General features: G+C 38.3%; 1 protein-coding gene across 7 annotated transcripts in view; it reads left to right on the top strand.

The window, feature by feature from the left end:
* zgc:172282 (leucine-rich repeat and fibronectin type III domain-containing protein 1-like protein) overlaps positions 1 to 15714 on the top strand; it is a 154058-nt gene extending 138344 nt beyond the window's left edge. For 5 of the 7 annotated variants that reach the window (XM_078930019.1, XM_078930021.1, XM_078930022.1 and 2 more), the window contains 4 exons: positions 782 to 1428; positions 7331 to 7428; positions 9217 to 10142; positions 14843 to 15714. In XM_078930019.1, coding sequence (XP_078786145.1) covers positions 782 to 1428; positions 7331 to 7380 — 697 coding nt within the window. In that variant the 3' untranslated portion in view covers positions 7381 to 7428; positions 9217 to 10142; positions 14843 to 15714. The remainder of the gene's footprint in view (positions 1 to 781; positions 1429 to 7330; positions 7429 to 9216; positions 10143 to 14842) is intronic. The other 2 variants (XM_078930024.1, XM_078930025.1) reach the window with 1 other exon arrangement.
* The last annotated feature ends 7001 nt before the right edge of the window (positions 15715 to 22715 follow it).

Below are 22715 nucleotides of genomic sequence, written 5' to 3'. Positions count from 1 at the left end.
ATTTGCATTATTATTCATCCCTCGTTTTTTCCTGTATGTGACAGATGTAAGATATCAGAGGGAACGCTGTCTCATACTTTCTGGTTCCGCTCTTCTATGACTGGATATGGGTCTATAATATTTCATTGGTTTTCTAAGGCCTACTAAAAACCTATTCAGTCTAAAGCAGACAATTAAGAATATCCCTGCAACAATGCAGTGACCACTGTAATTTGGAGTGAAGTAGCCAAGTGACTAATTCTGCAAGAATGGAAATCTCCTGATGCACCTTCTTTCCAACAATGAGTCCCTGATGTATTTTCAAAGAAACAAATGGAAATAACTCAGATCCTTATGAACCTGTTCATTTGCCACTTTTAAGTACCTGGGAACCATTCCTCTCTCATCTGGAAACAATCAGACTGGACTAAGGTCGAAAGGACCTAAATTACTGCATCCTGCACTAACGGTCTGTTTTTTGTTTGCACACACATCTGAGCCATTTTACTGCAAACAATTTGTAGCAAATATCAAACAACATGAAGGATCACTCATCTGAAATAAAAGATTTGGAGAATTACTCCTCAGCATGTTTAATATCACATCAACCAGAGCCAATCAGAGCCAACATAACTCGACTCTGGCCCACCTCTGCAAAAATTATGGACAGAAGCCAACAGCCAAAAAAACTGTACTTTGTGGTTCAAAATACTTGATCATAGTACAGATTGTCTAATGTTAGAGAGTTCCACTATACTTTGAATAATATGGTTGTTGTTTTTTTTGTTTTTCTCTCTGACAGAATGATTCCATCCACCAGCAATGACTTCATGGTCAGGGACCTAGTCGCTGGACGTAGCTACGATCTTTGTGTCCTGGCTGTGTTGGATGATGTCATCACGTCACTGACTGCAACACGCCCCTTGGGATGTCTGTCGTTCACCACAGACACTGACTTCAGCCAGTGTCAAGCACTGCACAGCCACTTTTTGGGTGGCACTATGATCATCATCATTGGCGGGATTATTGTTGCGTCTGTGTTAGTCTTCATTATCATTCTAATGATTCGATACAAGGTTTACAGCCAACAAAGCACAGGCCACGGAAAAGCTGCCATCATGGCTACAGCTCCAAGACCACAGAGCAATGGTCAAGGAGGAGGCAGTCAAGTCCAAGTGTTCCCTCGCTCTGCCTCAAAGATGATAGACAGTCAGGAAGAGCAGGTGCTTTCACCATCCAGAGTCTTGTCACCCAGCAACACTATGAGAGACTCAGTTGAATTGGTAGAGGAGAACAGTGGACATAGTGCTATGGCAAAGGCTGACTCCTTGGCCAGTGACGAGCTCATGTCACCAACCAAGACCCGCTTCCCCTCAAGAGCAGGCATTGAGATGAAAGTCAGACCATCATCTGTTGCCAAAGAGCCTTCCTCTCCCAGGGAACTGGCAGGTAATGTATGGACGAATGGAGAACAATGGGTGGAGAGGTTTGTAGAATAAAAAAGCACATGTCAAAGTACAGAGCTAAAGCGTCAACTGGCAGATGAATAGATTTGCACAGATTATAAAACACCAAAAAGTAAGAAAACTAAAAAAGAAATAGTAAAAATGACAAACAGGTGTAGGGTTTTTCAGCGTAAATTTGAGTATGCTCTAAAAACAAGGGGATAGTTAGTTACTAAGAATCCTTACACTATATGTTGAGCTCCAAAGATATAGATTATGCCAATGGACATTTTTTAAGAAGAAGTTTGCTAAAGTTGATTACAGAATATTATTTTAGTTTAAACTTTATTGTTTTATTTGTGCATCTAGTTATTAGGTCTTACTTCTAAAAAAAAATAATGCTATCATGTATGTCATGAATAACACAACTTTAATGGATTAAAGGGTTAAAAACCTTTGTGTAACATGTGCTTGTTCCTCTTAACAAAGCTTAAAAAATACAAGCTTGCTAATGCCCCTAAAGTTGCCTAAAGCCTTAGTACATGATTTTTTGACAGAATGTTATTTTGTGATAAAGAACATGTTAACAATAATGTAAGTTAGCAGGTAATAAAACTCCAACTGCTAGAGATGTTGGTTTGGATTTACTTTTACAACACTTTTCCCTGAAATCCCCCAAAATAAATCTAAATTTATGTTTTGTTGAAGAACTCAAAAGTCAAGGAGTGCTGAGTACACTACTCACAATAATTTAGGGATATTTTAACTTACTTATGTGCTTCTCGACTATGGTATTAAATTTATTGGAAAGAATAAGAAGTCTGTTTGATATTGCCACTAATAATGGAAAGAAAAACAATTTAATTAGTGTTATAACCCCAAAAAAAAAATAAAGATAGCCTTAAATAAGGAAAATATTTAATTAAGGGTATTTCCACCAATATCTGAAACAACAGCTTAACAGCTCCTCACTAGCCTAATGATGTTGATCTGAAGCAATGTATTCCACTCTTCCACAAGTCCTACATGCAGTTTTGCCCGGTCATCCAGTCTCTGGTTCAGCTGCTCCATTGGATTCAGGTTAGGGGACATCGCTGACCAAACCATATCTGGCACTCCAGCTTTCCGATGTCCAGCCGTGACGATTCTGGAACCATGTGGTGAAGCATGAACAGAAGGTTGGGGGTGTGCAGGTGGAATAGAGAAACAATGGGTTCCCCGATGTCTCTGAGGTAAGAACGTACAGAGACTGGACCATCTACATTAAACAAATTATTTTTCTAATCAGACTTTTAATACCTGTCTAGACTGTTGCAACACCTCCATCAAAGCGAATCTTGGGGATCATGTTGACCTTGGTGTATCGCTCACCTCGCCTTCTCTAGCAAGGCTGACAACCATCATTTCCGTGCAAGGTGTTCTGAAACTCATCAGTAAAGAATGGTGTGCAATTGCTGCATTGTCCAGGTCACATTGTCTTGTTCCCACTGCAAATGTTCACGGCGGTGTCTTGGTGTCATTTGAGTCACCTGCAATGGTTGTCTGGCCTTCAAGTCAAAGCGGTGGACTCGGTTTGGTTAAAAAAAACTCTTGTGTGATATGTAACACTATAGTGCCTATTTACGCAATCGATGTAAATAAACTGAAACTGACGCAGAGAAAAGTTACTCTACCAAGTTTTGCATTACATCACAAAGCCGTTATGCAAAGCTGCTTTTGCCACGTCAGGAGTTTTTGAAATTACCTTACTTGTGCAAACGGTTGAAGAGTTTCCGTGTGTCACAGGCAATAACTCTGTATTAGAAAAACAGTAATCTGAAGAAAGCTATAAATTTGGAGTTTCCTAGGGGATAATTTTTCACACTTTACAATAAGCTTCCAATAATCATTTCATAATTATTAACAATGGTTAAGCAGTTAAGCAGCAGGTATGCAGTTTTAAAGGATTTAATAAGAACACACAGGCAAATAAAACCTTAGTTACATTTGTTTCCTAACTCCAAACAAACAACCATAGTAAATGATAACGTCTGACTAGGCTATACATACTAACTCATCTGTTGTTGATGCATGCTTAACGCTAAGCAATTGCAAAGGAACACTTTTACCAATGCTTTAGGTAAGGTAGACTAATAAGCATAAGTTAACTGCTAACTAATGCATTAAAAAAATACACTTTGTAATACAACATATTGCATAAAAGTGTTTGTTAATACATTACTAAATATTTAAATAATGTGTCATAGTGCGTTAATTAGAATTAATAAAGGGATCTTTATCATAAAGTGGGACAGAAAAACATTTTCAATGTGGCATTAATTTCAAAAATCTGATATAAAAAACAAATTTTCTCAAAAACCTCACACAAGGACACTTAATAGATGAACAGCGCCACCTTGTAGGCACTCAGGTGTTGCTCTTGAATTTGGTGTATCTCAAATAGTCATCAGCAGACTTTCATCAAGACACTAACTTTTTTAAAGTTTTTATTATTAAATTCTTAATTCATGTCTATTTTTTTTCTTTTTAGCATGTTATCATGTATTGATGTAGTATTGTGAACATCACTTAGGGCTTCAATAAATGGTGGTAAAAGGTGCTCAATAAATGAATAAATAAAAAAACAAAGGAGAACTACTGGCAAAGTTTGTGACAGAGCCCAGAGCAAAGACCCACCAGAAACAGACCACAACGATGACCAGTACCTAAGGACCTATGCATTTAGACATGGTTTTCCAAATGCAGCACAGCTACAGCCCAATGTATGTGATGGGAGGGGTACTAGGGTGTTGGCAACTGACTCCATCACTTTGACTTAAAGCCAAACTACCGATGCAGGTGACGCCACAGTGGGCACAATGTAAATAATGCAGTGCCATTGTGTTAATATTTGCAGTATTAAATTTCAAACTAATGAAAATTGTTATTCTTTTCATTTTTGATTAGTAACAACAAAGGGAACTTTTATGTATTTAACTTTTATGTATTTAATCACTTATGTATATAACCATATCTCTAACTCAGTATGTATCCATTCATCTCCTCTATACTAAATTAGCATTTCATACCTAATTGGAACTCAAAATGACTGCGATGAGTCATTTAAAGGAGATGCCATCTCATCTCAGACAAAAGACAGGCAGAATAATCACTAATTTTCATTTTCATGGGCTGTTAAAAAAAAAAAAAGAAAACTGCCACTGGCCTTCTGTGTTTCTATCTTTTGATTCCAAGATCATTGACACTTTGAGGGCAACCTGCAGTCAGGGAAAAACTCCTGTCTTGTAGTATGGGTTTCATGGGGTGTACCCTTGCCTGTGATGTGTTTTAGTGCTTACTGCACTGCAAAGAAAGACAACATTGATCTGATCAAAGAGTTGCAGAGGGTGAGAGATCTGAAGAACTTAGCTAACAGAAACACAAAGAGCCCATTGAACTGCCCCAATTTTCACTAATGTTACCCAAAACCAAAAAGAATAACTTCTTTTTCTATTTTAATATACTACATGATTAATTAACATTGTAGTTTTTGTAGTTTCAGTGATGATTTAAAAAAAAAAGGTCAAAAAGCGGCATTAACAACCACCATAAACTAAAATGGCTTTTTTTATTATGAAAAGTCACATTATCGTGAAAAATAATTAAAGGGTTCAATTTTTTATTTCAATTATCACAAGTTTTTTGGGCTTTAATTTTGTGGTCGGGAGTAAAGTTAAAGTCCCACTCCAGTCATCTTTTGATCCATTGCAAAAACATTTCCAGTGGTTTTTTAATTATGATTATGCAGTTTTTAGCAAAAAAACAAACAAAAGAAAAACAAAACTGTGTTGTTTTCTAGGACATAGTTTCTACAGCATGGCAGGGGTTTCGAAATTTGCCTCCGAGTTGTGGGCGGGACGGGTAAGCCAACGAGAATTGTCCATGATCTATTTGTCTACACTCTCTCCCATTAGCTTACAGTCCCTCACAACCCCAAGCTAACATTATGGGTGCAACAAAAGTGGTGAACAATGTTGGAGCCTAAGCTAGATGGAAGGATTCTAGGGTTTCCAGACAAACCATTCACAGCCGACTCCACTGCTTTCAGCTGAATGCCAGACAACCATTGCAGATGACTCCACCGACACCAAGACACCACCATGAACGTTTACAATGGGCACAAGTGTGACCATGTGACCTGGACAATGCAGCATCGGTCTACTGTCATGTTCACTGATGAGTGTCTGGTCACGTTGCACAGAAATGATAGTCGTCAGCGTTACTGGAGAAGGCGAGGTGAGCGATACTCCAAGGTCAACGTGAATTGCCCATTAATTGCTTTGGTGGGGCAGGTGCAGCAGTCTGGGCAGGCATCACCAGTAAGCACAACATTAATTTATTGTCGATGGCTCGGTCACTGCACCTTTTTACCTCAGAGACATAGAACCCATCATCGTCATCCTACAATTACACAAGCACACCTTCAACTTTCTGTTCATGGATGCTAATGTTTCATCATATTGTGCCAGAATTGTCACAGCTGGACATCAGGAAGTGGGAGTGCCTCATATGGTATGGCCAGCAATGTCCCCTGACCTGAATCCCATAAAGCACGTCTGGGACCAGCTGAAGCAGAGACTGGATGTTTTACCCCACCAACAAGTGACCTGGCAGAGCTGCATGTAGCGCTTGTGGAAGAGTGGAACTATTTGGCTCAGAACAACATCATGAGGTTTGTGAGGACCATGACACGCTGCTGTCAAACTGTTATTGTGACAAATGGTGGAAATGACCACTATTGACATAGTCATTCTTTGTCATTTGGAGCTATTTTTATGATGTGTTAACATTTGGGGTAATAAATATCAAAATAATGAACATTTGGTTTTTTTTAGTCATTATAAGTGATTTCAAAGGGAAACTTTCCATTTTTTTAATTAAATTCAGGCACAGGAAAAGTATTCATGCAAATAAATGGTTTCCCTAACTTGTGGTGAGTAGTGAATTTTTCAAAATGTACAGCATTTGTTATTTATGAAAATAAGTGAATAAGTCTTTTGAAACTTTATGGCCCTGTTCTTGTAACCTTGGACTTTTTGATATGCAACAATGCCAGAAAAGAAACTAGCCAACAGAAGGGCTAACTTGGCTATTACCTAGAATACTTTGGAGCTGGATTAATTGTTGCCAAACGAGCACATTGAACAAAACTTACAACAGTTGTGCCCAATCAAGTATTAGTTTGATTAAAAACTGTGACATTAAACAAACAAAAAAAAAAAAAACCCACACAAATGTCGCAAAGAGACTAAAAACACTTCTCGTTCAGTGAACATTCTAAGAGTTACATGTGGTTTTGTCCTTTTTTTTTTTGCTTTTTTTTCGTGCGTGTGTGAAAGATCAGGGTCAACTGCTGATTCCCTGTACGTCTGTTTATGCATATGTTTAGCTGCCTTGAGCCTGAACAGATGTTTCTTCAAGGTTAGACAGGATAGGGAATAATACAACAAGGATGTGTGAGTCTGTGTCAAGTGCAAGTGTGTGTTCTTCTTCTGGCCCCTTTATGACCCCCAAGCCTGTCTGTCCCTCTTGTATTTTAATCAGTCATCACTCCTTTCAGTGTCATCCTGAATACTCAGCCTCATTCTTCACTGCCACCAGTATCTCTGCATTCTGCTGGAATTACTTCCTTTCCCCTCCTGCTGTTTTTCACAAAGCTCCTGCACATGCTATTTTTCGTCTCCTATCTTGCCCCTTTTCTGATCATTCCAGCTATTTTCCTTTATTTTCTCCCCAATACTTCAGCTTTATCTGAGTTATTGTTTTTCATTGGTTCTTAATATTTTTTTTCTGTGCCCCTTTGTTGTTTGTGTTCTGTTTCCTTTTTCATTTCTCTTTCACGTCTGTTTCTTGGACAACCCTGACAGCAAATGACAGGAGGCCTCATAGTGTCAAATGGAGAGCTTTTAACAACTGAGGGTCTGCCAGCCTCGCAATGAAATTGGGCCAACGCTGAAGACAAAGAGTAATGACTTATGTTCTATGAATTTTCCTATTTTTAACTCTTTTTTTCCTTTTTTTCCCTTCCAAGTTTGTGCTCCAAACTTGTCATTGAATCATGCAAGTGCTTTACTCCTGAATGACTTTACAGAAATGGAGTGTCTTGCTAAGTATCTTCCCCAGATTCCTTCTTTGCACATTTTCACTGCTGTTTCCATCTCAAACATTCTTTTGTTCCTTTTTGTTTATTTTCAACATTGAACAACTTAAGTGTCATCTGTTTTCTGGGCCATTTTTTACACCTTTCTCCACTCGTGCTTTATATCTTATTTATAACAAAGCGCCTTCACCTTTTCCAGCCAGAGAGTAGATTGGAGAGGAAGTTTAAGGAAACACTGCAGATTGGCTATGAAATGGATGATTGCACACCAAGTTAAAAATAAAATGACACCTTGTCCTTTCATTGATACAAAAAGTTGTGGCTGTAAATAATTACCACTAAAAGGTAGATAACCTCTGACAAAGCTCTCCTAAAAACTATGGATACTTGAAAAATAGCAGATGTGGCATTATGCTTCCAGGACAAAGTAGAGCAGCACACCTCTGCAAGCTTATGCATAAATGTTTAATGCCGTTTTACTTTAAACAAGGGAGTCAAAATGCCACAGAACTGCGCCTAAATGCAGGTTTTTCAGCAAAATAGGCAGATGGCTTTGCTGTGGCATTTGTAATCGGAAGACGGCAGTTGCATTTTACATATGGCTGGCGCCGAGGTTTTAAAAAAATAAACGGAGATAGGACGATTTCTTTTTACATCTGGCAGTTTTTGGAGGTCGTCCAGCGGCAGGCGGGTGGCAGGAAGGCAGCAGCGCAATAACTGACCAATAGAAGAGTCTTCACGGTCCCCAAAATCGTCTGATTTCAGACTGCCACCCTCCAGCCATCCCCCTGCCCCTGTGCAGCCATCCCACTGCCACCGTCGATGTGTTAGCAATCATAAGGTAAGTAGCGAGTGAACTTGAAGACGGCTGTTGAGAAGGACCGGGGAACGGACGTCGATTTTGCAATCGATGGTCACCATGGTCCAAATGGGGAGACAGCATTGATTCTGTACAAAACTCATCATGGCATTGCATTGCAGATGATGCTAAGAAGAATGCAAAAAAGCCAACAATATTCTAAAACATTAGGCGGTGGCAGCTGAGATTCTCCCAATGCCTTCCTATCCTGCGGTGGCCGTTGTATTTGCGGCTGTTGCATCAAGAAAACTCTGTTACATTACAACAAAGCAGAATCATATTTTTTGATCTGGCAAACATTTAATGTTGGAAAACATAAATGGCATTGAACATTGAGAGGACATTTAAATAAAAAACTTTAAATATGGTACAGTAAAACGTTGTCTCTGTCTTCACAGTTTTTTCTCATTGTTCATGGTAATTAAGTCTAAAAAGTTTGGTATTATTGTTGCTGACATACAGGTTTTTAGACATGTATTTTTCATCAAACTAGGAGAACAAATCAAATTTGCAGCATGGAAAGTCTCGTAAAACCTTTTTTTTTGCCATAACACTATAGCTAAATCTTTGGAAGTGTTTTTTTTTTCTTACCCTTATTGATTTATCCAAACCTTTTCCTTTTTTATTCTCCTAAAACCTCAGTGTACTCCAAAATCTTTCCATCATTTTCTATCCTGAATATTCCTTTTAAAAAAAATAGGGTTTTTTGCTTGCTTCTAATGTGTTTTTCCCTGCTATACCACAATTCTAATTATCCATTGTCTTACTTGTTTGTATTCTCTCTTTTCTTCTAGAACCCTGATGCTGTTGTTCTGATAAATGTGAAGACCATCTTCAGTGAAAAGAAGCAGATAAAAGCTGAAGAAAAAAGTGTCGTATATCTCATCTTCCTGCATCTCCTGTTTGGCATATGCATTTTCTTTTTTTCTTTTCATGGAAATCAATCTGGTTTACTTTCAAGTGCTTATCCTGGTTCTGCAGTTCGACTTGGACACCTGTGTCAAGATGTGATAAGAGTATGATCAACTTAATCAGTTCTAAATGAAGGCCATTTTCCATTTGAAAAAAATCCGTTCTGAAGTAAGCAGTTGAAAAGATTTCTGAATATAACAAAAACAGCATGAAGCAGAGTAAAATGTTGCTGTTTCAGAATGAACAAAAAACGAGAATGAGCTCACTTTCGCCATCTAGCACAGCATCAATATACCAAAAAAAGATACTTGAATAAATTGGTTAGAAAAGAATTAATATCCCACAGAAAAACATTCAAGGATACTGTGTCTACTATTACTATGCCGTCAACATGTGGGACTCCTGCAAAGTAGACTTGCCGTAGCTTCAGTCTGTTATTCACCACTGATCAACACAAGTCTGTAAAACGTCACAGAGCTGAGCTGATCCTGGAAAAGCTGAAGTGGAACTGGCTCACGACTGGGACTGGATTGCTTTCATCAGAAACAGATCCCCAGACACAACAGAACATTGAAAAGAAGAGCAGATAACCCAATGTGACAAAATTAAAACAAATCAAAATTGAGGTCTCTCCTGGGAATTTCCACTCATGGATGCAGATTAAACGACTGTAGACAATTTATACCTGTCATAAACCAGCAAGCAGCCATGATCCTGCATCTCCTGCTTTCCATTGAATGGGACTGTTGAGGATGATGATGATGAGGAAGAGGCCCTGTTTCAAACCTCATCATCAGTGTTTAAACAGGTGAGTAATCGGCAGATTAGCCCATTAACTTGATTAAACAAGAAGCCAATTGAGAATACCTCACGCTGGAATATGCAAGCTCTCTAATTAGTCTGACATATGATTACCTACCAGAGGTCACCTTGGCACTTCACTAATGTAAGATCCTGCCCCATAATTCAGCACTCACTAGACGTTGCTGTGTCTTCTGCAGTTAAAGGTCTAGAATCTAATGAGAACAGCATTTTAACATGCAGTTTTCTAATTGCTGTCACGTAGAAAATTAGAGAACCTCTTAGGCTAAATGATGTGTCATTGGTGTTTTCTACTTATGTCAGTGCAGGTGAAAGGATTGCATTTCTTACTTTGTTTATCTCACTCATTCTCCTTATTTTCTCAAGTGCCTTCTTGACACAATAATAGAACAATCATAGAACAGAGAAGACAGGCTGGGAGTTGGTGTGGATATGAGCACAGCCTTCGTGAACTGCTTGGCCTATGTAGCAGAGCTAGTTAGTTTTGTGCATTTTGTGGTACAATCCCCAAATTTGGACAGGATGTACCTTAGATCCTTTCTTTCAGAAAAGCATTTTAGTCACAAGAAAAAAAAATCCAAAATGGTGGCCATTTGTAAAGATGGTGACCATACACTCAATTGTTAAAAAAATATTCAATGTCTATTTGCCCAGTCTCCACAATATGGGCTGTTCATGCACAAAATGTGATCTTTAAACATGAGGGGCATCTACAGAATACTATCAAATGTATATTATAAATATATTCTATATTTTAAAATTTAGGATTTTTTTGAGACCAATGTACTTTTCTGAGAGGGGATGTTAAGGTACATTCAGGTCAAATTTGGTGCTTGTACCACAAAGTGTATCCTTACTTTAATAAGCAGCTCCACTATAGGGAGGGGTCAAAAGTTCAAACCTTGTTCATTTAAAGTTACAAATTTCAGAAGAAAAAGTGTATATATATGCCATAACGTGTATATATTTAGACACATTATGGTAGCAATAGTTACAGAAAGAGCAGCTGTAATTGAACACTGAAACTGTACCTTGCAGCTGTAGTTGATAATCCCCTTGCTTCTCTTTCTCTGCCACTTCACAAAAGCTTTCTGTGCATCTCATCAGCGAAGCAGAATCGGATCTGTTTGATTTTGGATGCAGCGTCAAGAAACAAAGCAAACAAATGAAAAACGGAAATCAAACATTGCTCTGTACCTTGTTTGAGAAAGACCAACCAAAACAGAAAATACCTAGGACAATTTCTAATAAAACAGGCTAACCTGTATGTCCTATGTGCTAAATAATCTACTTGAAAAGTCGTTCATGTTCAAACTAAGACAAAATATCCATTAAGGGCAAACTCTGCATCATGGCAGTTGTAGAGTAAATATCTGATCACCGTTCAGTGAATAAATATGTTATCAGTCACTTTTAAAGCAAAAAGATCTCGAAAATGATATTTTGCCAAGTGCTAAAGCAAAACAAAATAGAAATCCTTTTGATTGTAGTTTGATGTTCTGGAAATAAAATTCTAATAAAAAAATTCTTAATAAAGTGCATTTCAGTAAATGTTACAAACTTCAAGCATGTTAAATATTGGTGCGTTGCATCTCCGTTGCATGAGGAGTCATCAGTTAGTTTACATTGTCTCAAACATGAACTTGAAGTCATTCTCCACTTATTTGTATTGCACTGAGAGATTACATTTTAGCTGGGTCCACATGGTTATTTTCTGTTTTGTAAGGACAACATGTATCATTACTTTTGTTGTAACTTTAAAAACTGAGTTAGTAAAAGGGTAAAACAAATATGAACACACAGGATTCATCTCTCTGTCTAGACCACATGTGTCAAAGTCATAGCCGGCGGGCCACATCTGGCTCGTCATGTAATTTGATACGGCCCACAAGATCATGTTACATTATTGTTATTAATGGCCCAGCGGAATGTAGTGCTGATAACATATTCACTACAGATCCTATAATGCAGCGCTTTAGCTGTCCGACAAACTATGACAGTGGCATCTTTTCATTACAGATCCCATAATGCAGCGCTTTAGCTGCCTTGGTGAATACTACTTTCCCTCACGATGCCGAAGAGAATGAGGTTTATTCTGAAAACAGAGCCTTCAAAAATTGATTAGAGGCAGAATAAATGTTTACTGACATTACCAGTAAAGCCGTTTGTCTCATTTGTGGAGCAAATTTGGCTGTAATTGAAGAATATATTCTAAGACGGAGCTATGAGACAAACATCAAGTTCGCACTTTGCTGAGAAGCTAAACACACTGAGTTTGCACAGTGCTGTGGTAACTTTAAAAAACAAAAAAGGAATTTTGATTCACTTCATAATCCGTTTGCCGTCACTGTGGAAACTGCACCTGTGCAGATTCAGATGGAGCTGATTAAGCTGCAGTGTTTTGGCACACCGACGGCAAAGTACGACACTGCAGGGCTGCACAGTTTATTCACTCCATTCCTGCAGAAATGGCCCAGCTCCGTCTACATGCAGCACATGTTTGGTCGCATGTTTCTGTGTAAGAAGCTCTTCTCAGTGATGAAGATTAACCAAACAGTAGACAGGAGTCGTCTCCACAACACAGGACCTCACACCAAACACAAACCAACTTGGTGACAAAAAAGGATGCCAGGTGTCCAGCTCTGATAAAATGACACAAGAGCAAAGAAAAGAAAATTTGATTTATTGCTGAAAAACACTAATTTTATTAATTTTTCCAGGTTTTGTTTCTTTTGTTTTGCAGCCAATTGCTATTTTGAACTTTTATAATTTTGACTGGATCTATTTTTATTGAGAGCAAATCTTTTGGTATATTTAAAATTGAAGTTTATTTTTTACATAAAATAACATGAGAGTGAAGAAATGTCAATGTTTTTTTCTTTTATGGTTTACTTTTTCTCTAAATTGTATAAATGTAACAGGATATATTTTTATGGAGATAAAAATATAAGTTATTTAAGGTTTATGTTGATTTATTCTGGAATAATATTTTCAGTCTATCTTTATCCAAATTTATGTTAAATAAGGTAAGTTTTAAAAGTTTAGTTTTTAGGCCAGCGAGCTTCAGTGTGTTTTGGATTTTGGACCCCTGAGCAATCAAGGTTAACACCCCTGATCTAGATTAATGGATAATACTAAGGATAACAGGACATGGCTGGAGGAAAAGGCAGTCACATCAGACAAGCTGCTAAAAAGCTAAAAAGACAAGCACCCATCCACACTTACATCCACCTCAAATAATAATTTAGAAACAGAAAGGCATGCATTTGAATTATGGGGGGAATCCAAGGTATCCAAAAATTGCTGAAAATGCAAGTAAAAAATGGATGCTCCATTCAAATAATCCCTTACCAAGGCGGGTACCAAAAACTTGCTTTGAGGCAACAGATTACTCTGCTATCGTCCAGTACAGTTTGTGTTAAAAACAGCCGGTGAGGAAATTTGATGTCTAGTAGATTTGTGCTATTAATGTCCACTTCTGGATTTTTCTATATCTGCTAGGGATTTTGTTCTAAAAAAAATTAGACAAGTTTATCACTATCCCTGCAAAGAACAAGCAAGCTGTCCAGGATCTTTTGTAGCTGGGATAGACTCTAGCATCCACATCCAGGAACAGGAAAAACGAGTATAATAAATGGATGGATAAACTTCAAATCATGCAATTGTTCAACATCTAACCAAAAAAGCTTGAGTATTCATGGTTAATTTAAACAATCATTTATGTGAAAATAATGTATTTCTTTTGGTGAATGATGGTCATAGTACTATCTGTTTGAAAAGTAGGTAAAAAGTTCAAATTAGGGCTTATGAGGATTGTAAGTGGGGCAGCAAAGTGATAGGCCCTGGCTGGACTTTTCTTTGTGGAGTTGGCATGCTCTTCCCATACATGGCTTTTCTTCAGGCAATCCAGCTTCCTTTTTGCAATCCAAAAACATGCTTCATAGGATAATCCATACCTCTGAATCGTCCCTAAGTGTGTGCATGTGAGTGTGTGGCCCTGCAAAAGACTAGAAACCTGCTCAAAGTATGCCCTGCCTTCCCTCAACAGTTGCCGAGTGGGCTCCAGCAGCCCTGTGAGCCTTAAAGGGACTCATTAGGTTCAGAAGATGGATTGATGGATGGATGGATGGATGGATGGATGGATGGATGGATGGATGGATGGATGGATGGATGGATGGATGGATGGATGGATGGATGGATGGATGGATGGATGGATGGAACATGCAGTTCAATGGACAATATCTACTCATTTTTCACAAGTATTTATCAGATTAGTCTTATACCAACATTCATAGCAGATCATTTGGGTAATTAAACACAAATGCAATGACCTTAATGAACAAATATATCAAAGATGAGACACCTCTTTCTTAATGCTACGGTCACATATACAACTGCCACCGCGCGATGTGCTGCCACCCATTTTTTGAATCGTTGGTGTGGTCATTAATGTAGGTGTCAGTCAGTCAGGCGATGGTGGCGTCATGATGAAATTGGGAGGCCACAGGGCGGTGGCAGCCGGATCACCGACCTGAAGCAGCTTAGATTGGACGATGTGTAAATGTCTTCAAACTGCAGCCGTCCAGATCAATAACAATAGATCTTTATTATATGTTCTCTGCAAGTGTGAGGTAAGAAAGTGGTAAAAAAAAAAAGTGATTTTCCTTTTTCTCTCCTTCTTTTCAGGCCCACCAATCAGGACAAAGGTCAAGTGTTGGTCAATATACAGCAATGAAGCATTTCAATAGAAACACTTTCAGAAGCAGGGTACCAAATAACACAAATCATATACGTATGGAATTTTCACATCAAACATTTTCAGCATTAGTGACTTTGTCGATACATTTGTTTACACATTCGATCGATGATAGGATAGGATGTTGTGAGGGTGCAAAATGGATGGATCCAAATTTTTCTGTTGTTTGATGTGAAGAAAAAAACCATCAAACGGCTTCAAATTACTTCTTCAAATTGTAGATGTTACTTTTTGCTGTCACTCCATCATGATTATCTCCAAAAAGAGGATTTAGATTCTCAAGCATTGGTAATTACAGGTCTTCTCTCATTTAATGATCAATTTCTGACACTTCTGACTGACAACCCAACATTGCAGAAGCTCCTTAATGGCACCTCTTGCATGTATTTCAAATGCAATTGTGTGAGTAGGTTGTGTGGCACACATGCAGTTTCAAATAATCGGCATTCACATGTGCGTGTGTCTATGTGTGTGTAATTGCACATGCTGCTGTTTAGCAGTATCAATGTAGCCATTACAATCCTGTTGGTTCATAGTTCCCTGGAAGTACAGTATGTTTGATGATAGAAAAGGAAATGGAAAAGAATCTCTTGGACAAGAACCTCATACCCTGGTACCCATCTTAGGACAAACTCAACCCAAAAAACACAGAGTTTTCACCTTTCCCTCTCTTGTTCTCACCTTTTATTTGGGCTTTATCTTTTGTAAGTGTACATAAAAGAATTCCAAATCTATAGTTTTGTACATGTAATTTTTATGGTGTGTTGACATTTTCTAATAAAATAAAACAACCGGGACACTCTTTGGAAGACTGGCTCGTCATTTTTATACGTTTTAGTCCTATGTTTATTTTCTTTAGTTATACTGGCACACAATTGGTTGACCAAGACTCACTTTCAAAATGAAAAATTAACTGGTTCAAAGATCATTTAGAAATTTACTCAACATTTTTTATAATCACTAGATTAAATAAATTGTCAATATTTCAAAAATATAAAACTTCAAGTTGGTGTAATCACGTTGTGATTTGGATTACTATAGTAAACCTATAGTGACATAAATAACAATATAAATAACATATATAACATATCCACAGTGTAGAAGGTGTTTCAACTAATTGCAGTGACTATCAAATAGAGAAGAGAAGTCTGTGAATTATGGGTGATAAATGAGAAGCTTAGAAGGTTTCAATGTGATGACTCGATCTCACATTGGAAACTTGACATCTTTTTTTTCAATTTGCCACTCTTGAAGAATAGAATTCTTGTCAAGTTGCAACTCATACCACCACCATATGGATGTTTAAAGGGAATTATTTTTAATAGATTTTAAGGCAGTTACTGTGACATAAGATTACCCGCTGTCCGCCTGTTCCAGTTGGTCAAGAGATTGGTTGGTCAAGGGATTCTCTCTACTCACATACTTCTAAAGACGGACGAAACATTTCTAAGCAGAGTGCTTCTTGAGTGAAAAACACACATCCTAAAGAGTTGCACAACTACCATCGCCAGAAAAGCACTGAACAACAATTTGTATTTATTTGTGAAAGATTTTGTGATGGAAATGGAACGTTGGTGGAGGAATTAAACATGGGATCCAAGGAAACTGAATTTGCCACAGAAGACGTAAACATGTAAGATGGATCAAGCATTTTTGGATGAGCCACAACCAAAATCTAAGGTGGCAATCTGCCCTTATCATTATCACCCATGTCTCGTTTATCTGTATGTACTTAAGTCCTGTCTTTTCCTTCCTCCTGTGCTGCTCCATAGTTTGCTATTTCCCCATTCAAGTGTTTTCGAGTTTCTCTAGCCTCCTCAAGCAGTGGATTTTGGTTTCTACTTTGTTTTTAAGTTATTAAAGATCTTGTTCCCCTGGAACCTCCTGTCTCCTCCTCTCCGCACCTGGTTACTCCCTCATCCCCCGCTGTGACATCTTCATCATCAGCTGATCGGCTCTCCTCATTCTTCTCTGTTGGGACTGACTTGTCATATATGTCTGCACTTGTTTTCCTAAAATAAGTGAACAGGTGGTCAGCAAAAGTTTAAAACAGAATGAGAATCTAGGTTTTTGTGACTTTAATAGTTTAATTATTCCTACCTGAAGTCATCTCTGTTCTCTTTTATATGAGATGCATCACCAACCTTCTGTCTGTCTCCTTCACCTCTTGCCTGTGTTCTTCTCCACTAAAGCATATGGCCAAGCAACAATTATTTAATGTTTTAAATAAATTAAACATCCTGCTAATGCATGTTTATTTTAAATGAAGAATACTATTTAAAAATGACTGACCAAATTTAGGTAGTGTGGGAGTTGGTTTTCCCTCCCCTAGTATGTCACCTGGATGTGGTGCTATCCTATTTTTTTAACAGCCACATTTATCATGTGACACCTCAAAAACACGTTTAGAGGGGGTGACCAATAGTATCATCCCTGGTCACCAAAGTTTTACCTATGTGATCATTTATCATGTGAACCTGAAAGAGTCTTCCTTAAATTAAATGAACACAAAACAACAATTCCACTGTTTTAGAGCAATCAGTGTCAATAATGCTATGTTCACACAAGTCTTGGCAATGCAAATTCAAGCGACCACTTCCAATAGAAAGTCTGCGTAAATTAAGGTATTAGCGTGTTTTGGGCTTCTGCATTCAAAACTCTCGTGTTCACGCATTTCTATGCGAGTTTTCCAGTCCATTTTTGGGGTATAATTACAAAACATTCAGTCATTGAATGCGCATAGAAAGTTAAACCATTTGAACTTCGACCAATCAGGGACTCTGATTTGTTAGTAACATATGGATGGTATCCTTTTTTTAACCATTTGAAAAGTCATCATGGAGGTGAAATGAATGGTTGCGGTTTGTGCCGGGTGGAATTACATCAATCGATGTCAATCAAGTTATTATTTGTAGAGTGCTTGTAAAAGCAGAGGCAACCAAAGTGCTGAACATACCAAATAAAAATAAAATCACTAAATAATTGAATTCAATAAAGAAACAATAACAATAAAATCAATCAAGCAATCAAAAAAATAAAATTAACAAGCTACCCCCTAGATGTGCTCACTGGAGTTAAAAGCCTGAGTAAAAAGATGAGTTTTTAAAAATGTCTTAAAATCACTGCGAGAACTGGCAGATCTCACAGAAAAGGCGAGAGCGTCCCAGAGTTTAGAAGCTGCAACTGAAAAGCTCTGTCTCCCTAAGTCACAAGCCGAGTCCTAGGAAGCCTTAAAAGCATTTGATCTTCAGATCTTAGGACTCGATGTGGACTGCTAAAAATGTAAACGTTCAAAAAGATACTGAGGAGCCAGACCATTACAGCATTTCAAAACCAGAAGTAAAATGTTAAAAATTATTCCAAAAAAATACAGGCTGAATTTTGAACCAGCTGGAGACGGGGGAGCAGAGACTGGACTACTACTGTACACTGACCTGTTTGTCAAATCAAAAATGGCTGTCAAGGTTTCCCCAAGATTCCCAATGAAAGGAACATAAGAAGGGTCCAGGGGGCCAACAGCACTACGGCAACCTGTCAGCAGGTCAGTCTTTCCAAAAACAAACACCTCTGTCTTATTTTCATTCAGACATAGGAAGTTGACCACCATCCAAGATTTGATTTCTGCCAAGCACTTCTTTAAATTGTTGAAACCAGCTTCACCAGCTTTTATGGGAAGGTAGATCTGCATGTCATCAGTTATGTTGACCCAATGCAAGCCTCTTCTTTGTTTTGCCTCAGAGTACAGCTCAGAATGATAGTGGGTTTCATAAATTTCCATCACAAAGTACAAACCTGAGTAATTTTGAAACAAAATAAAAATATTTCTCCAAAATCATTTTTGTTCACAAAAAATTGCCCCTTTTGATACGTGGTACCCTTAACCTCTATGGTAGTGGAAACTGTGGTAAAATAACATAAGATAAGACTTAATTTATCCCACGAGGGGGCAATTCTTTTGTCTCAAATTGTCAGAGTGACATTCAAGTAGCAACGTGACATTCAGTTTTAACAGTGCAACATTAAAAAAGAACAGAAAAGCATCTGTAACTTATGTAAATTTAGCTGAAGTAAACCAATTTAAAATAATGATACACACCAAACAACCGTTTTAAGAACAAAAGCGACAGAAAACAACAACAAATGAAAAACGCAGTGTGGGTACATAGTGTGTCACTGTGTGTGGTATCATGTTCTGTAAAGCCAAACTCTCTGACAGCAAGTTTAACTGTGTCACTATAAATTATGGGGTAAAATGCACAACTGTCTTCAGCATGCAGAACTTAGAACTGCCAGGTAAAGCTTAAATGGACCTCTAAGGGTCAATTTCATTGCACTCTGAGTGGAGTGATAAAAGCAGCCGTTTGTCATCAGCAAGGGGTTAGTATTTATAATAGGAGTACCTTATTGGGTTTTTATTAAAGCTACAGATAACCAGCAGAAGTGTTTTAATGAGGACGGCTCAAAGGAAACTGTAAAGTCAGCTCCTCCGTGGTTTTATGCAAGGTTGAATACACATCAGAAGATCCCATCAAGTGTATTTCAACTAATTAGACTAACTTACTGTGCTGTCCCAGCTAAAACTTTACAGATGAACAAACTGCTGCTAGAAAGATGCAGAGGAGTGCCATTAGAAGAAAAAAGAAGTCTAAATTCAGATTCATCAATCTGTGGGCTTAATTGGAGCTACTTTTTAAAAAAATATTTATTAACGTTTGGCAGAAAATGACATAGGGCTGTAATGACATGAGTCTGAACATGTGAAGAAACAGCAAGAAAAGTGCCCCAACTGAGGCGTCACACGGATTCTGTCACAGCATTACTTTGTTACTGAACAGACTTTTTACATTACATCTTCTTTCATGCGTGCCAAATGAAAAAAGAAAATAAAAAGATTGTGCTCATTATTTTTAGATTGTGTGTACTTTTGTTTCAGTAGACAAAATACTAGAAATTGTGGTAATTGTCTGCTATGGCTGATTTTCCTCTAGAGTATTGGACATATGGTTTGTGTGATGAATCTTTGTAACGAAGAACCTTATTAGCTGCAGCTTTAGAAAATAATTAAACTCCAGTAACTACAGGATTTGAGAAGCTTTTGAGTTTTTGTCATACATGTGTGTATCATCTCGGTAAAAATTCTTTTTTAGCATAGATAATGGCTCTGAAATGAAATGATGATTTGCCCTTTTAAAATATCCTTAATTAGCCTTTACAAAGCAGAACTAAAAAAATTTAAATTTCCATTAAAAATAAAAGATGTAGAATCATGCTGTGCCCCAATGACTTTTTGAAAGTGTTCTCAGATTTTGAGCATCTGCTGTAAATTAAACAGCACTTAGAACTAGATTAGAGTAAATCACAACAGCTGAAGGCGGAACAGATGAAGAATGAGGACAAAGACAATCCTGTAATTATTAGAGGAAGAAAATAGTCAAAGATTGTATTTACTTTTTCCATTTTAATTGAATTCATCAAGAAGATAATTGTCATGCGCTCCTGTGCTGCCAGACCTCCAGCAAATGTTGCACAATGTATAATACACATATGCATACTAATGCACATGGTTGTCTTTTGAACAATACATCATTCCATTGAGGACACCGAAAGACCATATATTATGTCAAAAACAACAAAAACATGTCGGCAAAGGTGAGCTGGTGGTTGCATCTTAGGTTAATTGGGATCTCAAAATTGTCCCTAAGTGTGACTGGCAACCTGTCCAGGGTGTACCCTGCCTTTGTCCAACACTTTCTGGTATACGTAAGTTCCAGCAACCCTGTGACCCTGAAAGAAATTATTCAGGCTTGAAAAATGAATGGATGAATTTAGTCCCAACTGCCCTCACTGTTGGACATGTCTGTGGAAGAAAAATGGGCAAATCTGTTTTTATTATTCTATGTAAAGGAAAAAAATCCAGTTATTGGACAGTATTTGTTTAAAAAATAGACTTGTGCTTCATTTTAAACACCTCTTTTTAACTTCAAAACCTGACCACTTTGATCAAAGAGTATGAAAAGACTGAAAGTCTGAAAGATTCAACCAGATGGTTATTGGTCAATATTATTGTGGCTCAAACGATGAAAGAAACTTTCCAAACCATTGACAGTGTTTCCAAGACCCACAGATCTCTACTAAGGTTCATTAAATGTTTCTGTTTTTTGGACCTCAAAAGACTGGTTAGTATAAACTCTAAATATTAAAAAAAAAAATTCCTAGTATTCAGTTAGATTATATTTACATTGTTTTCTCTTTTTCATTTGATCTTGCAAGACTGTTTGGAGCAAAAATTGGTTTCAGATTCCTCGAAAGGAATTCATCTGAAAAGCAATGAACCTAAAAAAGTCCACTCGCCTACAAAAGCCCCGTGATGCCTCCCTGAATAAAAAGATATGATAAACCCGAAACAGGTATTGCCATCATTAAAATAGTTAGGGTGGCATCTGAGTTGTCAGAAAAATCTTCAATCTGCTTTAACAAGATAGATAATTACACATTGTAGCAAATATTTTTCATTCTGTCTCCAGAATGGGACAGTGATATGGCTTTTCTTCTGGTCCTTCTCCATCTTCTCACACCACAGGCAGCAGGAAGAAAGTGAGCTAAAAAGATCAGTGTTGAAGAGGCAACAGATCATTTGGTAAAACTTTTTTAGGTGTGTTTCTACTAAACAGTTTTATGCAGTCTATGAACAATTTATAAATAAGTTGTTTATATGAGCAAAATCCACCCTGGAACCCTCTCAGTTGCATACCGACCCAAACAATCCACAGAGGATGCCATCTGTTCTGCTCTCCACCCAGCCCTCACCCACATGGACAAAAAGGACTCATATGAGAATGCTGTTCATAGACTTCAGCTCGGCACTCAACACAATGATACCACAACAACTCATTTGACTAGCTGGCTAACTGGACTAGCTGGGTTTTAGCACCCCCACCTGCAACTGGCTGTTAGACTTCCTCTGCCGAAAACCACAAACAGTATGTGTTGGCAATGACACCCTGAGTACAATCACTCCAAACACCGGGGCACCCCAAGGCTGTGTGCTTAGTCTGTTGCTCTTCCCCCTGCTTACACATGACAGCACAACAACCCACAGCACTAACCACCTTGTGAAGTTCGGACGACACAACTCTGGTGGGTCTCATTACCAAGGCAGATGAGACATCCTACAGGAAAGAGGTGGATCTGCTAACAAAATGGTGCAGAAACAATAACCTCCTGCTAAGTGTCAGCAAGACCGAGGAGATTGTTGTCAACTTCCAGAGGGGCCACACTCAACAGCTGCCACTGATCATCGACGGTACTCCTTTTGAGCAGCACAAAATTCCTGGGGGCACACATCAGTGAGGACCTCTCCTGGACCGCGAACACCCCATCATTGGCAAAGAAAGCCCGCCAACGCTTCTACTTCCTGCGGAAACAGAAAGGTCAAGTGCTTCATCAGCCATCATGGTCACATTCTACAGAGGAACCACTGAGAGCATCCTCTCCAGCTGCATCACTGTGTGGGGTGGTAGCTGCACAGACAACAACAGAAGAGCCCTGCAGCGGATAGTGATCACAGCCAGGAAAATCATTGGAGCGCCCCCCTCCTCCCTGCAGGACATTTATACCACCCGCAAAGCACTGACAATTGTCAAGGACACACACCACCCTCCACTTAACCTCTTTAGCCTCCTGACCTCAGCGAGGAGGTACATTAGCCTCCACTCCCGCAACACCAGACTCAGAAACAGCTTCGTACTCCAGGCCGTTGCTAAACACCTTCTTCCCTCTCCACCCATATCCCCCCTATGAATA

The sequence above is a fragment of the Oryzias latipes genome, chromosome 13 (genome assembly GCF_053564925.1).
Source record: "Oryzias latipes strain Hd-rR chromosome 13, Olatipes_Hd-rR_3.1".
Taxonomy (NCBI): Eukaryota; Metazoa; Chordata; class Actinopteri; order Beloniformes; family Adrianichthyidae; genus Oryzias; species Oryzias latipes.
The sequence above is the reverse complement of the archived record's forward strand: the minus strand, read 5'-3'. Positions and strand labels throughout refer to the sequence as shown.